Source organism: Mustela lutreola, chromosome 8, assembly GCF_030435805.1.
Source record: "Mustela lutreola isolate mMusLut2 chromosome 8, mMusLut2.pri, whole genome shotgun sequence".
In the NCBI taxonomy this organism is placed as follows: Eukaryota; Metazoa; Chordata; class Mammalia; order Carnivora; family Mustelidae; genus Mustela; species Mustela lutreola.
The window spans coordinates 58,493,277-58,518,506 of NC_081297.1; the positions used below are offsets into that span (position 1 = coordinate 58,493,277).

At 42.3% G+C, this 25,230-nt stretch overlaps 1 protein-coding gene across 1 annotated transcript in view; it reads left to right on the top strand.

The window, feature by feature from the left end:
• Positions 1 to 24,961, top strand: part of LOC131838637 (maestro heat-like repeat-containing protein family member 1) — an 84,363-nt gene extending 59,402 nt beyond the window's left edge. The window contains exons 34-41 of the mRNA XM_059185067.1: positions 121 to 238; positions 662 to 802; positions 1,130 to 1,303; positions 8,239 to 8,397; positions 8,759 to 8,881; positions 9,751 to 9,856; positions 17,789 to 17,854; positions 24,356 to 24,961. Coding sequence (XP_059041050.1) covers positions 121 to 238; positions 662 to 802; positions 1,130 to 1,303; positions 8,239 to 8,397; positions 8,759 to 8,881; positions 9,751 to 9,856; positions 17,789 to 17,854; positions 24,356 to 24,672 — 1,204 coding nt within the window. The 3' untranslated portion in view covers positions 24,673 to 24,961. The remainder of the gene's footprint in view (positions 1 to 120; positions 239 to 661; positions 803 to 1,129; positions 1,304 to 8,238; positions 8,398 to 8,758; positions 8,882 to 9,750; positions 9,857 to 17,788; positions 17,855 to 24,355) is intronic.
• The last annotated feature ends 269 nt before the right edge of the window (positions 24,962 to 25,230 follow it).

The following is a 25,230-nucleotide window of genomic DNA, read 5'->3' on the forward strand; positions in this document are numbered from 1 at the left end:
ACCTCCCAGCCCTCTGGTTTCCTGATTCCTCAGCCCTCACGTCTTCCTTATTCATGCACACTGGTCCCTTGCTACCTCCCTGCCCCCCAGCAACTGCTGGCTTCCTGTGTCCCACCCCAGCGGCATTGTGAAGACCTGTGAGCCTGCCGTCCTGCACCGGGTCCTCAACCTTGTCAGGAACTACCTCTATAGCTCCAGCTACCATCGGAAGATCCTGGCCAGGACTTTCTATGCACAGGTGAAGCCTGGGGAAGGGCCCACAGCCTGGGCCATTCATTTCCTGGGCTGAGGACTACTTAACAGAAATGTTAAATAAGTAGTCCCCGAAAGAGGACAGAATAAGACTGAGCCATTTAAACTGAGATTTCCTTCTCTGGCACTTCAGGTGCTTGGTTAAAGGAGGCAAAAGAAAGCCTGAGGAGGGAGCCAGTAGCTCAGCCTCCAGAATGATCTGTGGATCCTAGCATCTGACTCAAGATTCAAACTTTACCAGCATTATCCTCCCTCCTTATCTTAGTCTCCAGCCCATTTATACAGATCTTCCATTGCTCTCAACTGGACATACTCCTTACCTGAGTGGGGTACCGAGGGAGGGCTGAGGTGGGTGCCGGGTATCATGAATCTTTCACTATCCATAGCAGTTGTCTCCTCATACCCACAGCTCCTCTGGCACCGGTCAGTGGCTCAGACTCTGGGACAAGACTTTCTGAGCAATCTGATCAAGTGGGTCAAAGACCCCAACCTCATTATGAAAGAAGTCGGGCTTCGTGGAATCAGTAACCTGGCACTGCACCCAGGACAAGTAAGAGTGGGGAGGACCAAATGGGAGTCAAGTTTGAGTCCTTGAAGCACTTAATTTACCTCCCTGGGGTCTCTTAGTGACCTTGGGCTTAGCATGTTCCCCAACCTCTCATCCTAGGGCAGCACAACATCTGGCCTGAAGACTTACATAGACTGGTCATTGGGCCTCCAAAACCCCATGAACACTGGCCTCCTACTTCCTGGGCACATCCAGCCCCCGGATTGCCCATGTCTGTTTCTCTTCAACACCCATCTGTTTTCTCAAAACTCTGTTCCCAGAGGGTTGCACGATCCCCAGGGTGAGTGATCTCTGCCTTCTTCCAAACAGTCAGAATCGCTGAAGAGCCAGGTTCCATTTTTGCGAGACTTGCTGAAGAATGAAGCACGAGTAACAGTGCAGGCAGTCAAGAGCCTACGGAACATCATCTGTCATGGGAAAGGAGAGGACACGAAGGTGGTTTTTTGCAGCATCTCCAAGCAACTTCGTCCACTCATCAATGACGTATGGGCCTAAATCCCTAGCATCATTTGGGAACGTATGGGCTGGGGCTGAAGAGGAATCCTGGAAACTGAGCCAAGGGCACTGGGCAGGGCTGTGGAGCAGTGGTGGAAGGCTGAGGTCATGGAAGGGCAGCCAGAAGGAGACTTGGCTACTGGAAGCCGTGTATAGGATTGTCCCCAATGCATTCCCTATTACAGACCCAGACACACTCATCTACCTATTCTCCCACTAGGAACCACTGGAGGAAAAAAAATGACATGCTGCTGTGAAACTGGTTCTGGAGTAAAGAGTGGGGAGACAACTCACAGCTCTACCCTCTTTCCAGACAACACAGGAGCCCCAGAAGGCTAGCAGCCTTGTGGAAAGGACCCAAAGGTTCAGGAATCTGAACTGCCCAGAGCAATACCACCTTGTGTCTTGGTCTCCCTACAGATGGTAGAATTTTAGAGCCAAAATAGACTTGACAACAGACATGCATGCTTTCAATGCTCTTATTCTGGCATCTTCCATTTTTTAATTTGGGATCTGAATTAGTTTTGTATGGGTCTCTTATCTTCTGTGAGCCTGGACATTCCATGATGGCAGGGTCAATGTCTGATTCATCTAGTTTTTTTCTTTTTTTAAAAAGATTTTATATGTATATTTGAGGTGGGGGGGGATCAGAGGGAGAGAGAAAGAATCTCAAGCAGACACCCCTCTGAGAGTGGAGCCGGATGCCAGAGTCAATCTCACAGCCCTGAGATCATGACCTGGGCCAAAACCAAGAGTCAGATGCTTACCTGACTTAGCTGCCCAGGCAACACCTGATTTATCCATTTTTACATGTTTTAAAGTTCACCATGTATACTTAACAAAGCCTGAAGATAATATCTTTATCTTCCACCCAAACAATTAAAGGACCTTAGAATGATTTAACTCTGGAGTGCCTGGGTAGCTTCATCCACTAAGTGTCCAGCTCTTGTCTTCAGCTCCAGTCATGATCTCAGCACTGTGGGATCATGCCCTGTGTCAGGCTCTCTGCTCAATGGGTGTCTGCTTGAGATTCTCTCTCTCCCTCTCCCCTGACTCTTCCCCCCATTTCACATGCTCTCTCTAGCTCTTTAAAATAAATAAATGATTCTTTTTAAAAATTTTTTTTATTATTTTTATTTTAACTTATTTATTTCACAGAGAGAGAGACAGAAGTCACAAGTAGGCAGAGAGGCAGGCAGAGAGAGAGGGGGAAGCAGGCTCCCCATTGAGCAGAGAGCCGATTTGGGCCTTGATCTCAGGATCCTGAAATCATGATCCAAGCGAAAGGCAGAGTCTTTTTTTTTTTTTTTTAAGATTTTATTTATTTATTTGACAGACAGAGATCACAAGTAGGCAGAGAGGCAGGCAGAGAGAGAGGAGGAAGCAGACTCCCTGCTGAGCAGAGAGTCCGATGTGGGGCTTGATCCCAGGACCCTGGGATCATGACCTGAGCAGAAGGCAGAGGCTTTAACCCACTGAGCCACCCAGACCCCCCTGATTTTTTTTTAAAAAGAATGATTTAACTCTGATACCCTCCCATATCATAGACTAACATTGTCTAGGATTTTAGTTCCACAGTCTTTTTTTTTTTTAAGTTTATTTATTTGTTTGTTTGTTTATTTATTTATTTATTTATTTGACAGAGATCACAAGTAGGGAGAGAGTGGGGTGGGGGGTGGGGAACAGGTTCCCCGGTGAGCAGAGAAGCCGATGTGGGGCTCGATCCCAGGACCCTGGGATCATGACCTGAACCAAAGGCAGAGGCTTTAACCCACTGATCCACCCAGGCACCCCATTTCCACAGTCTTTTAAAATCCCCAGATTTGGGCTTTATGTCATTATCAGCATCATCATTATTGTCTTATACAGTCAATATTTATTTTGATTTATAAACATGGACAAACGTCTTTGCTGTCCTTTTCTTCTCCCAGCTCTCTTCCCTTCTGGATACATTTTTTCCTTCTTCCTTTGTATTTTCTTTCTCAAGGCTCTGTTAATCGGAAACACTCTCAGTCTTTGTCTGGAAATGTCTTTATTTTGCCTCACAAGTGTCTTTAGCTTTAAATAGTTTAGTAGGTGCTGGCGTGGACTACTTTGGGTTTACCCTGGTTGGGGTTCTCTGAGTTTCTTGACATCTCTGTTTATGTTTTTCACCAAACTTGGAAGGTTTTCAGCCATTATTTCTTCCAAGTTTTTTTCAGCACTATACTTTTTCTTCTCTTTTTAGAAATCTGATAGCACAGATGTTTAGGCTTTTTGTTATTCATCCATAGGTCCCAAGGTTGTATGCATTTTCAATCACTTTTTCTTTTTTTGTTCAGACTGGATACTTTTTATTGCTCTGTCTTCAAGTTCACTGATTATTTCCTGTGACATCTGTTTTGCCAATGAATGTACCCAGTCTTGTATTTCTCAGTTCTCAAGTTTCTTTTTGATATATTCTGTTTCTTTTCTGAAAATGTTTATTTCTGTATTTATTTCAAGAGAGCCCATTGTTGCTTTTTAGGAGTATTTTGTACAGTAACTGCTTTTGGTCTTTGCATGCTGAGTAATTTTGGATTGTATCATGGACACTATGAGTATTGACTCCTGGTGTCACCTAAATCCTATGAAGAATGTTGATATAAATAGCATTAGTAACCATTGACCTGTTTAACTTCAGGCTGCAAGTCCTGACTAGCCTTCTCTGTGTGTGGACTGTGATTTCAATGTGTCTTGAATTCTTAGCCTTTGCCATTCTGAGTTTGAGCCACCCACTGGCCAGTCTGAGATCTGAACCATTGTCTCTGCTGTAGTTCAGTTTTCAAAGTCGGTGGTATGTGGTTTAGGGTCAGATATGCATGGAGTGAGCACAGGAGTTCATAAACAACTTTAGAGGGTCACTTTCCCTGGCTTCTCCCTCTCCATTGCTTTCCTGGTTTTACTGTTTACTGTTTTACTGTCCACCAAAAAAGCTGGTGCTTTAGTTACTCTGCAATGTCAGGCACTTCTGTGACTGTGCCCACAACTGGGCCAAGTGGCATGAGGGCAGAGGAAATAGAGCAATGGGGTTTGTCCATCCTCTTGGGACCTCAGCTCCTTGAAATGGAGAGTAAGAGTTTTGGCTTCTGTACACTCCCCAGTGTCTTCTTTTGGAACTGTGATATGAGAGAATAGAGGGAAGAAAAAAGAAATGAGGTATTTCTCCACTTTCTTTCTTTTTTTTTTTTAAAGACTTTATTTGAGAGAGAGTGAGCATATGAGTGTGTGCACAAGTTGGGGGAGGGGCAGAAGGAGAATCAGTCTCTCCACTGAGCAGGGAGCCCAATAAGGCTTCTCTTGGAGCTGTCTGTCTGTCCATGGTGCTTGCTTCTCAGCTTCTGGTTGCCTTGTAAGACAAGCAGGGGAGATCCGTGTGATCCGGGTTACTGAGACCAGTGGCGTCTGCCTGCCCCCACAGTAGCTGAGGGTCAGCCACCTCTTTGTCTTTGGCCTCTGGGGATCTTACTTTCTTAAAGCTCTGCTATGCATTGAAAAAGGATTTTGTATATTTTATCTAGCATTCAAAGTTATTTATAGTGGGAAAGTTGTCAGGTTTTCTTTTCTTCCATACTGCTAGAATGGAAATTCTAATTAAGAAATAGTAAAATGTCATCTACACAATGCTAACCTGGCTGAATGAAAAGAAGATATTAGTCTTCCAGGTTCCTGGTTCTGCTTTACCACTCACCTACTCATAGGAACTTACTTAAGCAAATCTTAGTAGTTTTATCATTTGTAAAATTTTCTTCTACTATTTTCTTAGTGTATCCTCTTTTCTCTCTTCTTTCTGTTCTATTCTTTGGAATGCCTTTAGATTTATTCTCTGTATTTCTTAATTTTTATTTTCTATCTCCCATTCTTTGTCTACCTTGGAACATTTTCTGGGCTGATTCTCCTCTTACTTTAGCTGTGGCTATTCTGCTACTCAACACACCTATTGAATTTTTAGGGGATTTTTTTTTGCTGTTGCTTGTTTGTGGGTTTTTGTTTTCTGTTTTTTTTAAAGACACAGGTTCGCTTTTTTTTTCTTCTGGTTGATGGTGTGATATCTGAATAGTTATTACATTATTCTATAGGGACAGTGCCTTACCTTACCTGTGCTTATTTATTTACTTATTTATCTATAATTTCAAAGTTTGGATTTTCAACCATTTTAAAAAGTGTCCTCAGTAACTTCTTATTAATTAATTAATTAATTATATTAGCGTATAAGGTATTATTTTCCCCAGGGGTACAAGTCTGTGAATCATCAGGTTTACACACTTCACAGCATTCACCATAGCACATAACCTCCCCAATGTACATAACCCCACCACCCTCTCCACACCCCCCCCTCCCAGCAACCCTCAGTTTGTTTTGTGAGATTGAGAGTCTCTTATGGTTTCTCTCCCTCCCCGGTCACTTCTTGTTTCATTTTTTCCTCCCTACCTCCCACGACCCTCTGCCCTGCCTCTCAAATTCCTCATATCAGAGAGATTATATGAATTATCTTCCTCTGATTGACTTATTTCACTCAGCATAATACCCTCTAGTTCCATCCACGTCATTGCAAATGGCAAGAATTCTGGGGGTTTTGATGGCTGCATAGTATTCCATTGTGTGTGTGTGTGTGTGTGTGTACACACACACACTATATATATATAATATATAATATATTATATATATACACTGTATATACACACTATATATATACAATATATTATATATATATGATATATATTTTATATATACACTGTATATATACACTATATATACACACAATATATTTAATATATATAATATATTATATATATACACTGTATATACACACTATATATACACACACTATATATATATATATATATATATATTTATTTATTTATTATTTATCTGGGGGTTTTGATGGCTGCATAGTATTCCATTGTGTGTGTGTACACACACACACCTATATATATAATATATGTAATATATTATATATATACACTGTATATACACTATATATACACACACACACACACACACACTATATATATATATTTATTTATTTATTTATATATCACACCTTCTTCATTCATTCATCTGTTGATGGGCATCTAGGTTCTTTCCACAGTCTGGCTACTGTGTGAACATTGCTGCTATAAACATTTGGGTGCATGTGCCCATTCGGATCATTACACTTGTATCTTTAGGGTAAATACCCAGTAGTGCAATTGCCTGGTCGTAGGGTAGCTCTATTTTCAACTTTCTGACTCGGTAACTTTTTTTTACATAATCTTCCCGAGGATTCAATTATACTTTCTCTAAAGTCTTGTTTGTATTATATTACTAATTGCTCCCTTGGATGTTGCGGGGTGGGGGTGGGGGTCTTTCGTTTCTCTCATGGTGCTGAATTTCCTAAACGTTTGGTGAGTCTTGGTAGAGTTCTGGAGATTTTGCACTACTGACTCTTGGCCAGCCCTCTGTGAAAGTAATGCCTATTCCTGCAGTCTGACTTCAGTAACTGTGGGGAAGCAGCCAGAGCTATGTGGACAGCTGGATGTGCCAATAGCCAATATTTTGACTATAGGGCTCCCTGCTCTTTCTGGGTATTGCCAGAAACCCAGGGCACCGTCCAATCTCTCTGGTCTAGAGAGCATGCTCCCTGCTGTGTTGGGGGGATACCTTCCTCTGCTGTTTGCTATTCAGTAAGGAGGACCCTGGGAAGGCGAGTGCACGGAGAAGATGGAAGGAGAGTATATGCAGGAGCTACGGCACTCCGAGTGACCACCCTGTCAGTTGCCCAGCTTCCTCTTCTGCTCCCGGTGTTCACAGCTGTTAGGCTTGGAACGTTCCCAGAACACACCTGCCTCCTCCAGCAGTCTGTTCTTGCCCACACTTCAGGCTGTGGTTTCAACTTTAATTCCAATCCTGTCTGCTGTTTGTCTTTCAGGGATATTCTAGTTCTCTGTAGGGGTATCCCTTCTACTATTTCAGATCCATTACAGATTAAAAAAAAAAACAAAAACTGTATCTCTACTATTTCTTTCAGGGATTTGGAGCAGGGAGGGATAACTGAAGTGATAATCGTTGATCTTGAGCTGATCTGCCTATTGATACTTTTTAATGTACTAACTTTGAATCATCTCTCTGTTTGGTTGTTATGTTCACTGGGCAAAATATGTGTGCCTCCAGTTTGTTAAAATGTCTGCTTCCCAAATCCTACAATTTCAGCAACTGTTTGTCCCACCATGTCTCTGTTACTTGACACTATACCTAGGTCATGACAGCTACTCAGTAAACGTTTGTTCAATTAGTATATAATACACTCTGGTTTACTAAAGATTTTATTTATTTATTTGACAGAGAGAGACAGAGAGAGGAAACACGAGCAGGGGGAGTGGGAGAGGGAGAAGCAGGCTTCCTGCTGAGCAGGGAGTCTGATGTGGGGCTTGATCCCAGGACGCTGGGATCATGACCTGACCCAAAGGCAACTGTTATCACCTGAGCCACCCAGGTGCCCCTATATAATACACTCTTGAAAGCGTCTAATTTAGCTGTTCATGATCATTGATAATTAATACAAACCAATATAGATTCAGCAAATTTATTCATAGCATAACTAGGATAACTGTATGTATTTTTAAAATACATAGATTGTAAAGCTAAATCCCTAGGAATAGATTAAGTTACAAGCTGTAGATACAGTCTAGGGCAGAGCTGAAACTACAGTCTTGGTTTCCCTAGCTCTGGGCCTTAACAGAGAGGGACTTGTTAGCTCTGCGGCTCTAATGAGATACACAAACCATGATGCCTTTACATTACGTAACGCGATGCCATCCATGTAGTTTGGACGTAGGAGTGTGATGTGGGAGTATGGAAACCAGGCCAGGCGGGGCTAGAGGGAAACCACAGCCGACTTAGCTCCATGTCACTCTGTATGGCAGGAGAGGGACCAGGTGAAGATCTCGGCCACCTCTGCCCTGGGCTACATGTTGCGTCACATTTACAAATTCAAGCCTGGACTCTCCACCAGAAGAGAGATCTACAGTTTCCTAGTCCCGCTGCTACTTAGCTTTCAGGATAACAACCCTGAGGTAGTCAAGGTATTGATGACCTCGGTCCCGCAAATCAGCCTGATTCATTTCTCTTGCTGGTAGAGCATCGCCTTGGGCTCTTTTCATGAGCCCAGCCTTGGCTGTACATTATACACCCACCGCTTTGGTGTCATCCTCCAGGCTAGCTCTGAGCACTTTCCCCCTCACCGTATCCTGATACAGTTCTCCTCCCTGAAACTGTTTATGTCCCATGTCATGCCCAAGGTCCCGTGTTTCACCTGATCCCAGCTTCAAACCCTCACCCAAGCCCTTGGGGGCTAGCTTCATGGTCTTCCCCTTAGCCTCATGGCCTGGCTCTGTAGAGCCATAGGAAGGAGGCTTCGGGAAGTCTGTTCCCTCCATCCTGTAGGCCTGCGGAGGGGCCCTGACAGAGTGGACCACTGTGATCGGCTGGTCCTCACTCACCCAGATATTCAAGCATGCCACCCTCAGCGATCACATCCAGGTGTTGGAAGAGACGTGCAAGTACCTGGTGAGTGTCTCTGAGAAGCCAGTCCCACCGTACTCATGTTAGGGGCTCAAAGGCAGGCTGAGAGGCTAAATATGGGAGGGCTGACAAAAGATACATTCTTTCTGTTCCTTGATTCTCATTCTTTATCATCAGCAAACTCTTGGAATGCACATGGATTGGGCCAGTCCCTCGTTCTTCATATCTGATTCTCTTAGCAGTAGCCCAGTCTCTGCCTTCAGCGGTGAGGAAGGTCAAGCGAGGAGAGCAGAATGCAATGGAACAGAGGTTTTCTGGTTACAGCTGGTAGGAAAAGATGGTGGCAGGAGTCACTGAGGCTTTACATCAGTCATGGCATTAAGGGTCTGTGGCTCCTATGATGCTGAGGATAGGGCAGGATCAGGAATCCTGGTGGAAAAGTAAATATTTCAGGGCTAAGCAAGTAGGTTAGGAACCACCATTAATAATTTTAATACTATGGATTTTGATGCTTATTACCTTCCACAGGTAGAGCACTTTAGAGTTCACAAAGCAGTTCTATATCCATTATCCCATGGGAGCTTTACAATTAGGTGAAAGAGGTTGGACAGGTTTTATTTCAGAAAACTGAAGCCAGTGTCAGGGCCAGGATTCAATCCTGGGTCTCCTGGTTCCACATCTGTCGTTTCTTCTCTTACCATGTAGGTATGAAGGAGCAAAATTCTCTCTGTGACCTTCCTACTAAGTCTGCCTTGTTGCTGGGGTGTGGGTGTCTGAGGCTATAGGTTCAAGCACCTTCCACTGGGTGAAGACAGAACAGTGGGGACTGTGGACAGGGTGAGAGGATTAGGAGCATTCCCAGGGCTCCCCACCCCCAGCTCCTGGTCAGCACCACCCCCTCTTTGGCCTTACAGGTGAGCACAAGCAAAACCCAGCTGGTGGGGGACTTATTGTCCCAGAGCTTTGACTTCCTGAAGAGCCCTCAGTCCTTCCTAAGGGCAGCTGCCATCAACTTAATAGGTAAGATGCTTCCTCCTGGCAACCCTTCCCTCTTCAACAGGGGAGCCCTCCTTAACCTTCTTCAAGGACTGAGCCAAAAACATGGTACTGTGAACTGGGTCACTTCCTTCCTTAGCTCTTATGTAATTAGAGAGGTTGTCCTGGGGCCAGGCTCAAGAGTCCCTGTTAGGCCAGAAGAGGAAGAGAAGGCTATGTGCCTTTGCCGCACTCTGGGAAAGTCCACCCCAGCTGTCTGCACTTTGCAGCGTTCAGAAGGGAACCGTATTCATTTGAAAGGGGAAAAACTATTGCTTCCATGGGAATCCTGTGCATTTTAAAACAAAACAAAAATTTTTAAAACAAAAATATTTTTCTTTTAAACTAGGGTAGTAGTACAGTATGTGTTGATGTGTTGATGTTAGATGTTGATGTAAAAGATTCAAGTTGGCAAAAAAGATGAAATTAAATAATGCCAGAAATTCTAAGCATTTGGATTTAACCACTGTTAACATTCTAGAATTTCTACACACACGTACACTCACACACACACAGCCATTTTAAAAATATGAGGCTTGGTATACTGTTGCTTTCCTTTGCTAGGTCACAAATACATGCCCTTATGTGCCCTCCAGCATTGCTTTTCACCACTGTGTAATATTAATTCCACTATGGGTGGATTTTGGAATTATATAACCTGTGTTTATTTTTGAATATTGAGACTGTGTCTTTTTTTTAAAGTAGGCCACCTCATCTTTTGTTTTTATAAACAGGGATAAAATCTCTACCTGCCATCATGATTATTTTAAGATAAATTTCTTAACTAGAATTGCTGGGACCAAAGGATATGTAAAATTTTAAGGATTTTGGTGCTTCAGCTGCCCTCTAAAAAGTTTGAGTCAGGGGACCCCTGGGTGGCAAAGTTGGTTGAGGATCCAACTCTTGGTTTCAGCTCAGATCTGATCTCTGGGTTGTGAGATCGAGCCCCATGTCGGGCTCCATGCTCAGTACAGAATCTGCTTGCTTGTCTCTCTCCGTCTCCCTCTCCCTCTCTCCCCTATGCTCTCTCTTTCAAAATAAATATAATAAATCTTTTTTAAAAAAGTGAATCATTTTGAGCTAGCCGGAGATCAGCTAGATAGCTTATCTAAAGATTGCAAACACCTGAAAATCCATCGGCAGATCGAAGAGAAGAAGAACAGCAATTCTGGAAACAGAAAAACAACCACTTTCTGAAAGGTAGGACCGGCGGAGAAGTGAATCCAAAGCGACGGGAAGATAGACCCCGGGGGGAGGGGCCGGCTCCCGGCAAGCAGCGGAGCAACCGTGCACAAAATCAGGACTTTTAAAAGTCTGTTCTGCTGAGGGACATCGCTCCAGAGGCTAAACCGGGGCGAAGCCCACGCGGGGTCAGCGTGGCCTCAGGTCCCGCAGGGTCACAGAAGGATCGGGGGTGTCTGAGTGTCGCAGAGCTTGCGGGTATTGGAACGGGAAAGCCGGCTACTGAGACAGAGCTGACCGTAAGCTCGCAGCTCCGTGTTACCTTGAACCGGTCGCAGGCTCGGTGAGCTCGGAGCGCGGCCGGAGGTCAGGCAGACGGGAGTAACTGGGCGCTGTTCTCTGAGGGCGCACTGAGGAGTGGGGCCCTGGGCTCTCAGCTCCTCCGGGCCGGAGACCAGGAGGCCGCCATTTGTATTCCCGTCCTCCGGAACTCTACGGAAAGCTCTCAGGTAACAAAAGCTCCTGAAAGCAAACCCAAGCGGATTACTCACCCTGGCCCCGGGTAAGGGCGGTGTAATTCCGCCTGGGGCAAAGACACTTGAGAATCACTACACCAGGCCCCTCCCCCAGAAGATCAACAAGAAATCCAGCCGAGACCAAGTTCACCTACCAAGGAGTGCGGTTTCAATACCAAGGAGAGCAGCAGAATTCCAGAGGAGGAGAAAGCCAAACACGGAACTCATGGCTTTTTTCCTGTGATTTTTTTTTAGTCTTGCAGTTAATTTAATTTTTTTCTTTTTCATTTTTTTTTTTTTTCTCGCCTTCGGGTAAAATTTTTTTTTAACTGTTACCTTTTTCTTTTTTAACGATTTTTTACTAGTTTATCTAATATATATATTTTTTCTTTTTTACATTTTTCTTAGGTGTTTTCTTTTTTTAAAAATTCTTTTCTTTTCTTTTCTTTTTTTTTTCTTTTCTTTTTGTTTTTTTTTTTCTTTCTTCCTTTTTGAACCTCTTTTTATCCCCTTTCTCCCCACTCACGATTTTGGATCTCTTCTAATTTGGTTAAAGCATATTTTCCTGGGGTTGTTGCCACCCTTTTAGTATTTTACTTACCCCTTCATTTACTCTTATCTGGACAAAATGACAAGACATAAAAATTCAACACAAAAAAAAGAACAAGAGGCAGTACCGAAGGCTAGGGACCTAATCAATACAGACATCGGTAATATGTCAGATCTAGAGTTCAGAATGACAATTCTCAAGGTTCTAGCTGGGCTCGAAAAAGGCATGGAAGATATTAGAGAAACCCTCTCGAGAGATATAAAAGCCCTTTCTGGAGAAATAAAAGAACTAAAATCTAACCAAGGTGAAATCAAAAAAGCTATTAATGAGGTGCAATCAAAAATGGAGGCTCTAACTGCTAGGATAAATGAGGCAGAAGAAAGAATTAGTAATATAGAAGACCAAATGACAGAGAATAAAGAAGCTGAGCAAAAGAGGGACAAACAGCTACTGGACCACGAGGGGAGAATTCGAGAGATAAGTGACACCATAAGACGAAACAACATTAGAATAATTGGGATTCCAGAAGAAGAAGAAAGAGAGAGGGGAGCAGAAGGTATACTGGAGAGAATTATTGGGGAGAATTTCCCCAATATGGCAAAGGGAACGAGCATCAAAATTCAGGAGGTTCAGAGAATGCCCCTCAAAATCAATAAGAATAGGCCCACACCCCATCACCTAATAGTAAAATTTACAAGTCTCAGTGACAAAGAGAAAATCCTGAAAGCAGCCCGGGAAAAGAAGTCTGTAACATACAATGGTAAAAATCTTAGATTGGCAGCTGACTTATCCACAGAGACCTGGCAGGCCAGAAAGAGCTGACATGATATTTTCAGAGCACTAAATGAGAAAAACATGCAGCCCAGAATACTGTATCCAGCTAGGCTATCATTGAAAATAGAAGGAGAGATTAAAAGCTTCCAGGACAAACAACAACTGAAAGAATTTGCAAACACCAAACCAGCTCTACAGGAAATCTTGAGAGGGGTCCTCTAAGCAAAGAGAGAGCCTACAAGTGGTAGATCAGAAAGGAACAGAGACCATATACAGTAACAGTCACCTTACAGGCAATACAATGGCACTAAATTCATATCTCTCAATAGTTACCCTGAATGTGAATGGGCTAAATGCCCCTGTCAAAAGACACAGGGTATCAGAATGGATACAAAAACAAAACCCATCTATATGTTGCCTCCAAGAAACTCATTTTAAGCCCGAAGACACCTCCAGATTTAAAGTGAGGGGGTGGAAAAGAATTTACCATGCTAATGGACATCAGAAGAAAGCAGGAGTGGCAATCCTTATATCAGATCAATTAGATTTTAAGCCAAAGACTATAATAAGAGATGAGGAAGGACACTATATCATACTCAAAGGGTCTGTCCAACAAGAAGATCTAACAATTTTAAATATCTATGCCCCCAACGTGGGAGCAGCCAACTATATAAACCAATTAATAACAAAATCAAAGAAACACATCAACAATAATACAATAGTAGGGAACTTTAACACTCCCAACACTGAAATGGACAGATCATCCAAGCAAAAGATCAGCAAGGAAATAAAGGCCTTAAACGACACACTGGACCAGATGGACATCACAGATATATTCAGAACATTTCATCCCAAAGCAACAGAATACACATTCTTCTCTAGTGCACATGGAACATTCTCCAGAATAGATCACATCCTCGGTCCTAAATCAGGACTCAACCGGTATCAAAAGATTGGGATCATTCCCTGCATATTTTCAGACCACAATGCTCTAAAGCTAGAACTCAACCACAAAAGGAAGTTTGAAAAGAACCAAAATACATGGAGACTAAACAGCATCCTTCTAAAGAATGAATGGGTCAACCGGGAAATTAAAGAAGAATTGAAAAAAATCATGGAAACAAATGATAATGAAAATACAACGGTTCAAAATCTGTGGGACACAACAAAGGCAGTCCTGAGAGGAAAATATATAGCGGTACAAGCCTTTCTCAAGAAACAAGAGAGGTCTCAGGTACACAACCTAACCCTACACCTAAAGGAGCTGGAGAAAGAACAAGAAGGAAACCCTAAGCCTAGCAGGAGAAGAGAAATCATAAAGATCAGAGCAGAAATCAATGAAATAGAAACCAAAAAAACAATAGAACAAATCAACGAAAGTAGGAGCTGGTTCTTTGAAAGAATTAATAAAATTGATAAACCCCTGGCCCGACTTATCAAAAAGAAAAGAGAAAGGGCCCAAATAAATAAAATCATGAATGAAAGAGGAGAGATCACAACTAACACCAAAGAAATACAAACTATTATAAGAACATACTATGAGCAACTCTACGGCAATAAATTTGACAATCTGGAAGAAATGGATGCATTCCTAGAAACATATAAACTACCACAACTGAACCAGGAAGAAATAGGAAGCCTCAACAGACCCATAACCAGTAAGGAGATTGAAACAGTCATTAAAAATCTCCAAACAAACAAAAGCCCAGGGCCAGACGGCTTCCCGGGGGAATTCTACCAAACATTTAAAGAAGAACTAATTCCTATTCTCCTAAAACTGTTCCAAAAAATAGAAATGGAAGGAAAACTTCCAAACTCATTTTATGAGGCTAGCATCACCTTGATCCCAAAACCAGACAAGGATCCCACCAAAAAAGAGAGCTATAGACCAATATCCTTGATGAACACAGATGCAAAAATACTCAACAAAATACTAGCCAATAGGATTCAACAGTACATTAAAAAGATTATTCACCATGACCAAGTGGGATTTATTCCAGGGCTGCAAGGTTGGTTCAACATCCGCAAATCAGTCAATGTGATACAACACATCAATAAAAGAAAGAGCAAGAACCATATGATACTCTCAATAGATGCTGAAAAAGCATTTGACAAAGTACAACATCCTTTCCTCATCAAAACTCTTCAAAGTGTAGGGTTTGAGGGCACATACCTCAATATCATCAAAGCCATCTATGAAAAACCCACCGCAAATATCATTCTCAATGGAGAAAAACTGAAAGCTTTTCCGCTAAGGTCAGGAACACGGCAGGGATGTCCATTATCACCACTGCTATTCAACATCGTACTAGAGGTCCTAGCCTCAGCAATCAGACAACAAAAGGAAATTAAAGGCATCCAAATCGGCAAAGAAGAATCAAATTATCACTCTTCGCAGATGATATGATACTATATGTGGAAAACCCAAAAGACTCCACTCCAAAACTGCTAGAACTTATACAGGAATTCAGTAAAGTGTCAGGATATAAAATCAATGCACAGAAATCAGTTGCATTTCTCTACACCAACAGCAAGACAGAAGAAAGAGATATTAAGGAGTCAATCCCATTTACAATTGCATCCAAAACCATAAGATACCTAGGAATAAACCTAACCAAAGAGACACAGAATCTATACTCAGAAAACTATAAAGTACTCATGAAAGAAATTGAGGAAGACACAAAGAAATGGAAAAATGTTCCATGCTCCTGGATTGGAAGAATAAATATTGTGAAAATGTCTATGCTACCTAAAGCAATCTACACATTTAATGCAATTCCTATCAAAGTACCATCCATCTTTTTCAAAGAAATGGAACAAATAATGCTAAAATTTATATGGAACCAGGAAAGCCCTCGAATAGCCAAAGGGATATTGAAAAAGAAAGCCAACGTTGGTGGCATCACAATTCCGGACTTCAAGCTCTATTACAAAGCTGTCATCATCAAGACAGCATGGTACTGGCACAAAAACAGACACATAGATCAATGGAACAGAATAGAGAGCCCAGAAATAGACCCTTAAATCTATGGTCAACTAATCTTCGACAAAGCAGCAAAGAATGTCCAATGGAAAAAAAGCAGCCTTTTCAATAAATGGTGCTGGGAAAATTGGACAGCCACATGCAGAAAAATGAAATTGGACCATTTCCTTACACCACACACAAAAATAGACTCAAAATGGATGAAGGACCTCAATGTACGAAAGGAATCCATCAAAATCCTTGAGGAGAACACGGGTAGCAACCTCTTCGACCTCTGCCACAGCAACATCTTCCTAGGAACAACGCAAAAGGCAAGGGAAGCAAGGGAAAAAATGAACTATTGGGATTTCATCAAGATCAAAAGCTTTTGCACAGCAAAGGAAACAGTTAACAAAATCAAAAGACAACTGACAGAATGGGAGAAGATATTTGCAAACGACATATCAGATAAAGGACTAGTGTCCAGAATCTATAAAGAACTTAGCAAACTCAACACCCAAAGAACAAATAATCCAATCAAGAAATAGGCAGAGGACATGAACAGACATTTCTGCAAAGAAGACATCCAGATGGCCAACAGACACATGAAAAAGTGCTCCATATCACTCGGCATCAGGGAAATACAAATCAAAACCACAATGCGATATCACCTCACACCAGTCAGAATGGCTAAAATCAACATGTCAGGAAATGACAGATGCTGGCGAGGATGCGGAGAAAGGGGAACCCTCCTACACTGTTGGTGGGAATGCAAGCTGGTGCAGCCACTCTGGAAAACAGCATGGAGGTTCCTCAAAATGTTGAAAATAGAACTGCCCTATGACCCAGCAATTGCACTATTGGGTATTTACCCTAAAGATACAAATGTTGTGATCCAAAGGGGCACATGCACCCGAATGTTTATGGCAGCAATGTCCACAATAGCCAAACTATGGAAAGAACCTAGATGTCCATCAACAGATGAATGGATCAAGAAGATGTGGTATATATACACAATGGAATACTATGCAGCCATCAAAAGAAATGAAATCTTGCCATTTGCAACAACATGGATGGAACTAGAGCGTATCATGCTTAGCGAAATAAGTCAAGCAGAGAAAGACAACTATCATATGATCTCCCTGATATGAGGAAGTGGTGATGCAACATGGAGGCTTAAGTGGGTAGAAGAAGAATAAATGAAACAAGATGGGATTGGGAGGGAGACAAACCATAAGTGACTCTTAATCTCACAAAACACACTGAGGGTTGCCGGGGGGAGGGGTTTTGGGAGAAGGGGTTGGGATTATGGACATTGGGGAGGGCATGTGATTTGGTGAGTGCTGTGAAGTGTGTAAACCTGGTGATTCACAGACCTGTACCCCTGGGGATAAAAATATATGTTTATAAAAAATAAAAAAATTATAAAAAAAAAAAAGTGAATCATTTTCCATTGTTAACCAGTATTATATGCAAGTATCCATTTTGTGGATATTTGCCAACTCTCGGTGATAGTTTAAAAATCATTACTGATTTGATAGGCGAAAAGAGTTGTTGTTTGGATTAATATATATATTTTTTTTATCGGAAGTGAGGTGAAATATTTTTTTCCTACGTTTATTGGCAAAGCATATTTTATTTTTGCAAATAAATTGCCTCATGCCTTTTGTCCATTTTTCTGTTGGTGTGAGAACCCTATGGAGTTTGACGTCCTGGGTTCATGCCCTACTTGTCACCTGTCAACAACAGTTTTCTGGGTCACCGCTGCTCTGAGGGTTGTTCAACTAGAACACTGACATGTAGGCTACAAGGCATCTCATAGAAACGTTTTTTGCTAGAACTGGTTTACAAGCTTCCGTGTTTGGGACCAAGGGGTAAGGGTGGCCCAAAGACCCAGGAATTCTGGAATGACTTTGCATCTGTCCTATCTTTAGGATTAACAACTAAGAAGCTAAACATGACTCAAATATATGATGATGATGTGGAGGTCATACAGAATGGTGAGTCTGAGCCTTGTCTCTGAGATCTGGGTGACATGAGGCAAAAGGGCAAGACAGAAAGTGGGGGAAAGAATTCCTTAAGGACCTATTTTGTTACTTCAAATAAAGTATATTTTTACTATTATAAATGTTATATATAAAAGTAAAAAATCGGGCACCTTCCTTGCTCATTTGGAGGAACGTGTGACTCTTGATCTTGGGGTTTTGAGTTCAACCCTCATGTTGGGTGTAGAGATCACTTAAAAAAACAAAATCTTGAAGGGTGCCAGAGTGGCTCAGTGGATTAAGACTCTGCCTTTGGCTCAGGTCATGATCTCAGAATCCTGGGATTGAGCCCCACAATGGGCTCTCTGCTCAGCGGGGAGCCTGCCTCCCTCCACCCCTCTCTCTGCCTGCATTTCTGCCTACTTGTGATCTCTGCCTGTCAAATAAATAAATAAATAAATAATCTTTTAAAAAATAAATAAAATTAAACCTTGAAAGACTAAATTTTAAAAAGTAGAAAATGGGACTAAGTCAGAGGAAGAAAATGAGTTATCTATTATCATGCTAGTTAGAGAAAAACACAGCGTACAAAAATGTTCTAGTCACTCAACATTTATCATGTGTTGTCAGCTGCTACCTATAATGGTATTCATGTCCCCTGAAGAACTTGTAGTTTTGTGTTCTCTTTTATTGCAGTAAAATATTTTAAAATTTGTTTATATTTATAGAAAAAGTACATGAATATAGTCTGTGCAAAAAAAGTAGAAACATTATTGATAAAGTTTTTGGTTTTAGAGTAAAGTTCTATTCACCCCCAAGTCTGGTTCCTCTCCCCAATTCCTCCTGTCTGTTTGCTCTAGTCTTGTATTCTTTTGTTGTACACATAGAATATATGTTATGTAATATATAATTTGTGATATTTATCATATGGATAGATATATAGATATAGATACACGGTTTTTGCAACTTGCTTTTTTCCCCACTCCCTATGTTGGTACATACAGATCTGCTACAATCTTGGTAGATCATTATTTAAATCATCTCTAGTTTTTTGCTATTCAAAAACTGCTACGTGAGCATTCTTATGTATGTCTCTTTGTATGTAAGAATATAAGTGTAAGTATTTCTTCAGGCGAGTTAGCCAGAAAGTAGACTTTTAAAAAACATTTAAAATTTAAATTCAATTTAATTAATGCATGGTGTATTATTAGTTTCAGGGGTAGAATTTAGTGATTCATCAGTTGCACCTGGTACTCATTCCATCAAGGGGCTTCCTTAATGCCCATTGCCTAGTTACCCCATTCCCCACCCCGCACCCCTCCAGCAACCCTCGGTTTGTTTCCCAGAGTTAAGAGTCTCTTCTGGTTTGTTTCCCTCTTTGTTTTTGTCTTATTTTATTTTTCCTTCCCTTCCCCTCTTTTCATCTGTTCTGTTTCTTCAATCCCACACAGGAGTGACATCATATGGTATCTGTCCAGAAAGCAGACTCCTCATCATGCACTTTGAGCTTAACAGGGTTTAAAGGAAACATTTTAACTTTCTCTCCAGTATTGACATGAATTCTGATGCCCACCCCTCTCACTTAACAGGCTTTTGTTAGTGAATATTTCAATTCTCTTTTTTAAACCCACAATTTAGATACTATGATTATTGTTGTTACTTTATACAAACAATGTAGATTTACTTGCCATGTCATATGCTCCCCATTCCTTGTTGTATCTCTGACCATCCTTCTTTTTTTTCATCCTTAAGTACACTTTTTGAAAGTCTCTTTAGTGTGGGTATCTTCCTATTATGTTCTCTTGGTTTTTGTTCCTTTGTAATGACTTTTTCTTAAGCCTATTCTTGCAAGGTAGCTTTATTAGTCACACAATTCTTTTTTTTTTTTTTTTTTTTTTTTTTTTTAGATCTTATATGTATTTTTAGAGTAATCTGTACACCCAAGGTAGGACTCAAACCCAAAACCCCGAGATCAAGAGTCGCATGTTCCCCTGACTGAGCCAGCAGGGGCCCCTACTAGTGACATAATTCTAGACCACAATTTCTTTTCGAGCACTTCGAAGATACCATGCTACTGTCTTCTGGTTCTCTTTGTTGCTAAAAGGAAGCCTGCGTCATTCTATTTTTTTTTTTTTTTCCATTGCAGGTAATCTAGCCCTTTTAGCTGGCTGTTTTAATATTTTTCATTTGTAGCATTCGTTAGAAGTCTAGAATATCAGGCACCTGGGTGGGTCAGTTGGTTAAGCAGCTGTCTTTGGCTCAGGTCAGGGTTGGAGACCCGATCGGGTTGGGGTCTCTGCTCGGCGGGAAGTCTGCTTCTCCCTCTTCTGCTCCCCCTGCTTGTGTTCCCTCTCACTGTGTCTCTCTGTCAAATAAAGAAATAAAATCTTTAAAAAAATAAATAAAAATAAAAGTCTAGAAACCTAATAACCCCTCCCCCCGCCCCCTAGATTCAACAAGGATCAACTAATGGTTACCTTATTTTCTCTATTTCTTTACCTGCACCCCTCCCTGCCAGATTATTCTGAACCAAACTTCAGACTTCATATTATTCATCTATAAAATTTTAGTATGCATTTCTAAATGCTACTCCTTTTAATATTAAAACATAAAATATTAAAACTCCTTTAATATTAAAACTGAGCCAGCCAGCCAGTCAGTAGAGCATGAACTCTTGATCTCAGCATTGTGAGTTCCAGCCCCACAGTGGATGGCAAGACTACTTTCAAGAAATAAAATTAAAAAATAATTAAATTAAAACATTAGAAGTGTTTTAATAATAGACATGTTTTGGAGTACAAGGCAAATGATGCATGAATTTTTAAGATAAAAGAGAGCCTAAGGATTTGTAGACTATATGGCACTTGAGGTAACTCATCTAGACCCCTGAGGTTGTCCATTCACTCTCTTCTGCCTCTGAAGTTAGGGCTCCCTCAGAGAAGCATTTCCTCCTCCTGAACTATAACCCTCCTCATTTCCGAGGCTGAGTCATTTGTCCAAGGTCACAGAAGTGAATTACTGGGCGAGCCAGAGCTAGACTTGCCACTTCAGGGGTCTTTGCACTAACTCATGCTCACTCCATTGTCCTTTAATTTGACCAAAGTCCTGAGAAAAAGGGAATGGGAATCGGGGGTGTGGCAGAAGAAGAGCTGGTGTTCCTAGTGTATATCAGAAGAGAAATTTTGCTTCCCCTTCAGAACCCTTTGGTCCCTCAAAGAGACGAACAGCCACACCTATGTTTGTTATTCTTGGTAATTCTGCCCTTGCTCTCAATTAACTGAGTTTCTTAATTATTGAAAACCTACTGTATACCAGGCACTCTCCTAAGCACTGGGATACCACAGCAAACAAAACTGATGTTGTCCGTTCCCACCACCTCCACCCCTTCCAGCGGGGGAGGGAAAGGGCTCTAACCAAGTACATATATGTAAGCAGGCACAATGGAGAAAGTAAGACACGGCCAATGGTTGGGGGTCGGAGGGCAGGGAAGGGGTGCCCCTCTGAGAAGGGGTGCAGGAGCAGAGACCTGGATGCAGTGAGGGCTTGAACCAGCTGATTATCTGAGACAAGAGCACTCAGCAGTTCAAGGAAGAACAAGAAGTCAATGTGATTGGCATGGAGTGAACCAAAGGAAGAGGAGGATAACGACTCAGAGGATCACAGTGGGGCCAGGATACTACTGGGCTTTTCAGCTGTGGTGAAGATTGAGGATTTTGCTGTGGGTGGTAGGGGTACTTGGTGAAACAGAGCTCATCACTTCTCTAAAGGGCGGTGGCAGGAAGGGTTAGGGGTGTCTGTGATAGGTGCTGGATAGGTGACTCATTCCAGTGCCCAATAGAAATGATGTTTGAGTTATTTGTTGTTTACCATCTCCACAGTTTGCTTCCTTTGATAGAGAGATATGATGGAGAGAATGCTGGCTTTTATCGCCCTGCTGGTGGGTGCCTGTGCTTTTGGGCAAAAGAGCGGGCGTGTATGTCAGAATGCCCACGCTCCAGCTTCGCTGTTGGGGCTGTTCTGGTCCTGCACGTGCTTGTCCTCAGGCACTTACCCTCTGGTTGGAGCCCATTTCATTTCCTGGCGCCTGCTTCAAGCTAATAAGCTGGATACGCTGCCTTTGAAGGAATGGTGGCGTCATATTTCAAAGGAAATGCCTAGCAGACACCTGGAGATGGACATGTTCTTGTTTCCTTTATGCTTTGTTACAGCTTTTTATCTTGAAACGAAAAAGAGGTGAATGACTTTAAAGGGTCCTTTCTTCCAAGTCAGTGTGTAATGACGAGCATGGGCTCCAGTGTCAGCCAGCCCGGTCTGAAATACTAGCTCTCTCCGCAATGAGCTGTGTGAACTTGGGCACGTCACTGCCTCTGCGCGCTTCAGTTTCTTTGTCTATAAAATGGGCATAACAGTGCTGACCTTAAACATTGTTTAAGTATCGATTACAAATGGGTGTGTCCCACCAACCCTTTGTGTTGAGTTGACCCAGCTTCGGGGCCAAGATGGGGCAAGGTGCTGGCAGTGGCAGGTAGGGAGGGCACCTGGCGCTCTGGTCAGGGGAGAATGAATTTGTTAGCTGCTGCTGACTGTAGCTGTGCTCTCTCCAGTCCTCTAGTGACTAGGTAGTAGCCTCTGTCCCTTTGGGGTTCTAATCCTTGCTTCTGACCCTGACATTTTGTACCTGTGCTGCCTTCTCCTCATTTTTTCCAATTGAAGTCTCTACAGGGTAAGGAACCCCTGTTCCCAGCAACCAGAGAATTTCAGCAAAAGTATTTTAGAACAAAAACCCTAGGCTCCTCAGTGTATCAGAGAATTCACCTTGCCTTCCTCATCCCACCCAGCCTCCAAGAAAGACTGCCTACCTTACCTAGACAGGAGGACTTTTTCCCAAGGAAGGTAATTCTAGTTACGTTTATATCCATATCCAGTGCCTAACAAGCCTTGTGGTCAAGAAATAGTTCTTCGTGGGATTTCCATATTCACTGCGTAGCCAAAGCCAGGTGCTTTCTCCTGTTATCAGTATAAATGAGATCAGCATGGAACTGTAGACTTTGATGGGCTTGAAGGCCCTTTTGAGCCAAGGTTCTTCCTTTTCTCTTCATCCTTTGGATGTCAAGCAATTTAGCAGCCTTTGTTCCCACCGCAATCTCAGCCCCTGGCTGCCATTCCCTAATCTGATGGCTTGAACAATCCCTACATGCCCTGCTTCTCTATACTTCTCTACACAGCAGCCATATTCTCTTTGAAATGTGTACACTGAATCATGTCACCCCTGGACTTAAATCCCTTCAGTAGCTTTCCACTGCTCTTTGGGTCAAAGTCTGGTCCCTTATGTTTGGCCTCAAGGCCCTGATTGAGCCAGCTTCTGACTCTCTCTCCACTCTGAGCCTGTAACACCTCCCTTCTCACGAGAAGCTGTAGCCCCACTGGTTACTTTTTACACAGTAGGTGACCCCCTCCCTGACCTTTGGGAATGCTTCTGCCCAAGCTCTTCTTGTGGCTTCTTACCTCTTAGCTCACATGTCTCCTTCTCAGAGAGCAATTCCCTGACCGGCCTAAGGAGGTCCTTCCTGGTTGTTCATTCTCATTACTCTGTTAAATGTCCTTCTTTGTACTTCATTTGTGTTTCCTTGTTTGTTTGTTTGTTTTCTTAAAGATTTTATTTATTTATTTGACAGAGAGAAAGAGATCACAAATAGGCAGAGAGGTAGGCAGAGGGAGAGGGGGAAGCAGGCTCCCCGCCGAGCAGAGAACCGGATGTGGGGCTCGGTCCCAGGACCCTGAGATCATGACCTGAACTGAAGGCAGAGGCTTAACCCACTGAGCCACCCAGTGCCCCTCCTTGTTTGTTTTGACTTTCCTCCACTGGAATGTCAAGTTCTCGAGGGTGGGGAAACTTTCTTGGTCACCACTGCAACCCCAGCACCTAGCAAGTACTCCATATCCACAGTCAAATGAATTAATGGTTATGGTTTCTAACAGTGAAAAACTGCAAACAACCTCATTATTCACTAATAGAGGGTTCATCACAGAGATTATGATAGGATCACATGACTGGATAGCACCTTCTATAGAGGAATATTTTATGTGACGAAAAAATGGAAATCTTATTTTTGTAAAAAGAAGTATGCATATTTGGTATTTAAAAAAAACTACAACAGGTGCATCTGGCTGGCTCAGTCAGTAGAGCATGAGACTCTTGATCTCGGGGCTGTGAGTTCAAGCCCTATGTTGGGCACAGAGATGACTTAAAAATATATATACTGCAGGGATTGGTATGAAAATATTAATAATATTATCTCAGGGGGACAGCTAAGTGATTTTTCTCTCATTCCTTTTGGAATGATTTTTATGTAAACAGTTTTCTAGAGTAAAATAAGTATTACTTTAACGGTGACAAAAGTTATTCTAAATGAAGTTATATAAGAATATCCTGGTATGTGGGGTGGAAAATAATGGGGTTTGGATAGGTAGTCCTTGGAGATCAAGAGTCTGAGTTGACCTCCTTTCTGGTTTCAGCTGTTGGAAGTCTGAGGAATGATCCTGTGGAGTCTGTGCAGTCTTTGGTCAATACAACTCTGAAAAAAATTGATGAATATGTTAACCCCGGGTTTGTCGCTACTTCCAGGTTGAGTCAGCTGAGTAATAACATCTTCAAAGTCACAGGCATGAAAACCCCAAAAAGAAAGAAGAGGCTGTTTAAGAGTGTCAAACGGGAAAGAGATGACAATCAGAAAATCTGGAAGTGGCTTCAAAGCCCTCTGAATCTACTGCGCAAGCGGTCCAATAGGAGGGTGAAAAATAGTCCAGTCATAATAGGCAATTCAGAGAAATAGTCAGTATGGTCACAGGTCCCGACGTCTGGAAGTCCATCTGCAGAGGCCGGGGCCGCCTAAACTAAGTTGCTCCAACTGCTCTGGGACTAAAGCCTTTTCCATTTGTTTGTCCAGATGTCAGGACTTTGCCTCCCAGTAGCTCTCCGACCATAGTCCCACTGGATGGGCTACTTTAGGATTACACCCAAGGAGGCACTTTTGATCTTAGAAGACAACAGTGTGTTTCTGGTCCTTTGTCTCCCTTGGGGATTTCTGGCCACCAGCATATTCATTTGTCAATAAAACTTATTTTCTCATCCTAAGACAAGTTGATGTTCATCTTGGTTTTGGGGGGCTGAGGAGAAACTCAAGTGACAGGTTCAGCTCTGGAACTATCTCCTTCAACCTTCAGGTAAAGTTTTGAATGATAAGAGGGAGGCAGAATTGGGTGCCAGAACAGTGTGGCCCCTAGTGTCCAATCTCTTTTTTTCTCCTCCCACACACACACTGGATGAAATTCCCAGGCCTGACACATTACGTTCAGATTTCAGGTCCGATCAGAAAAAGGCAGACTGTGGG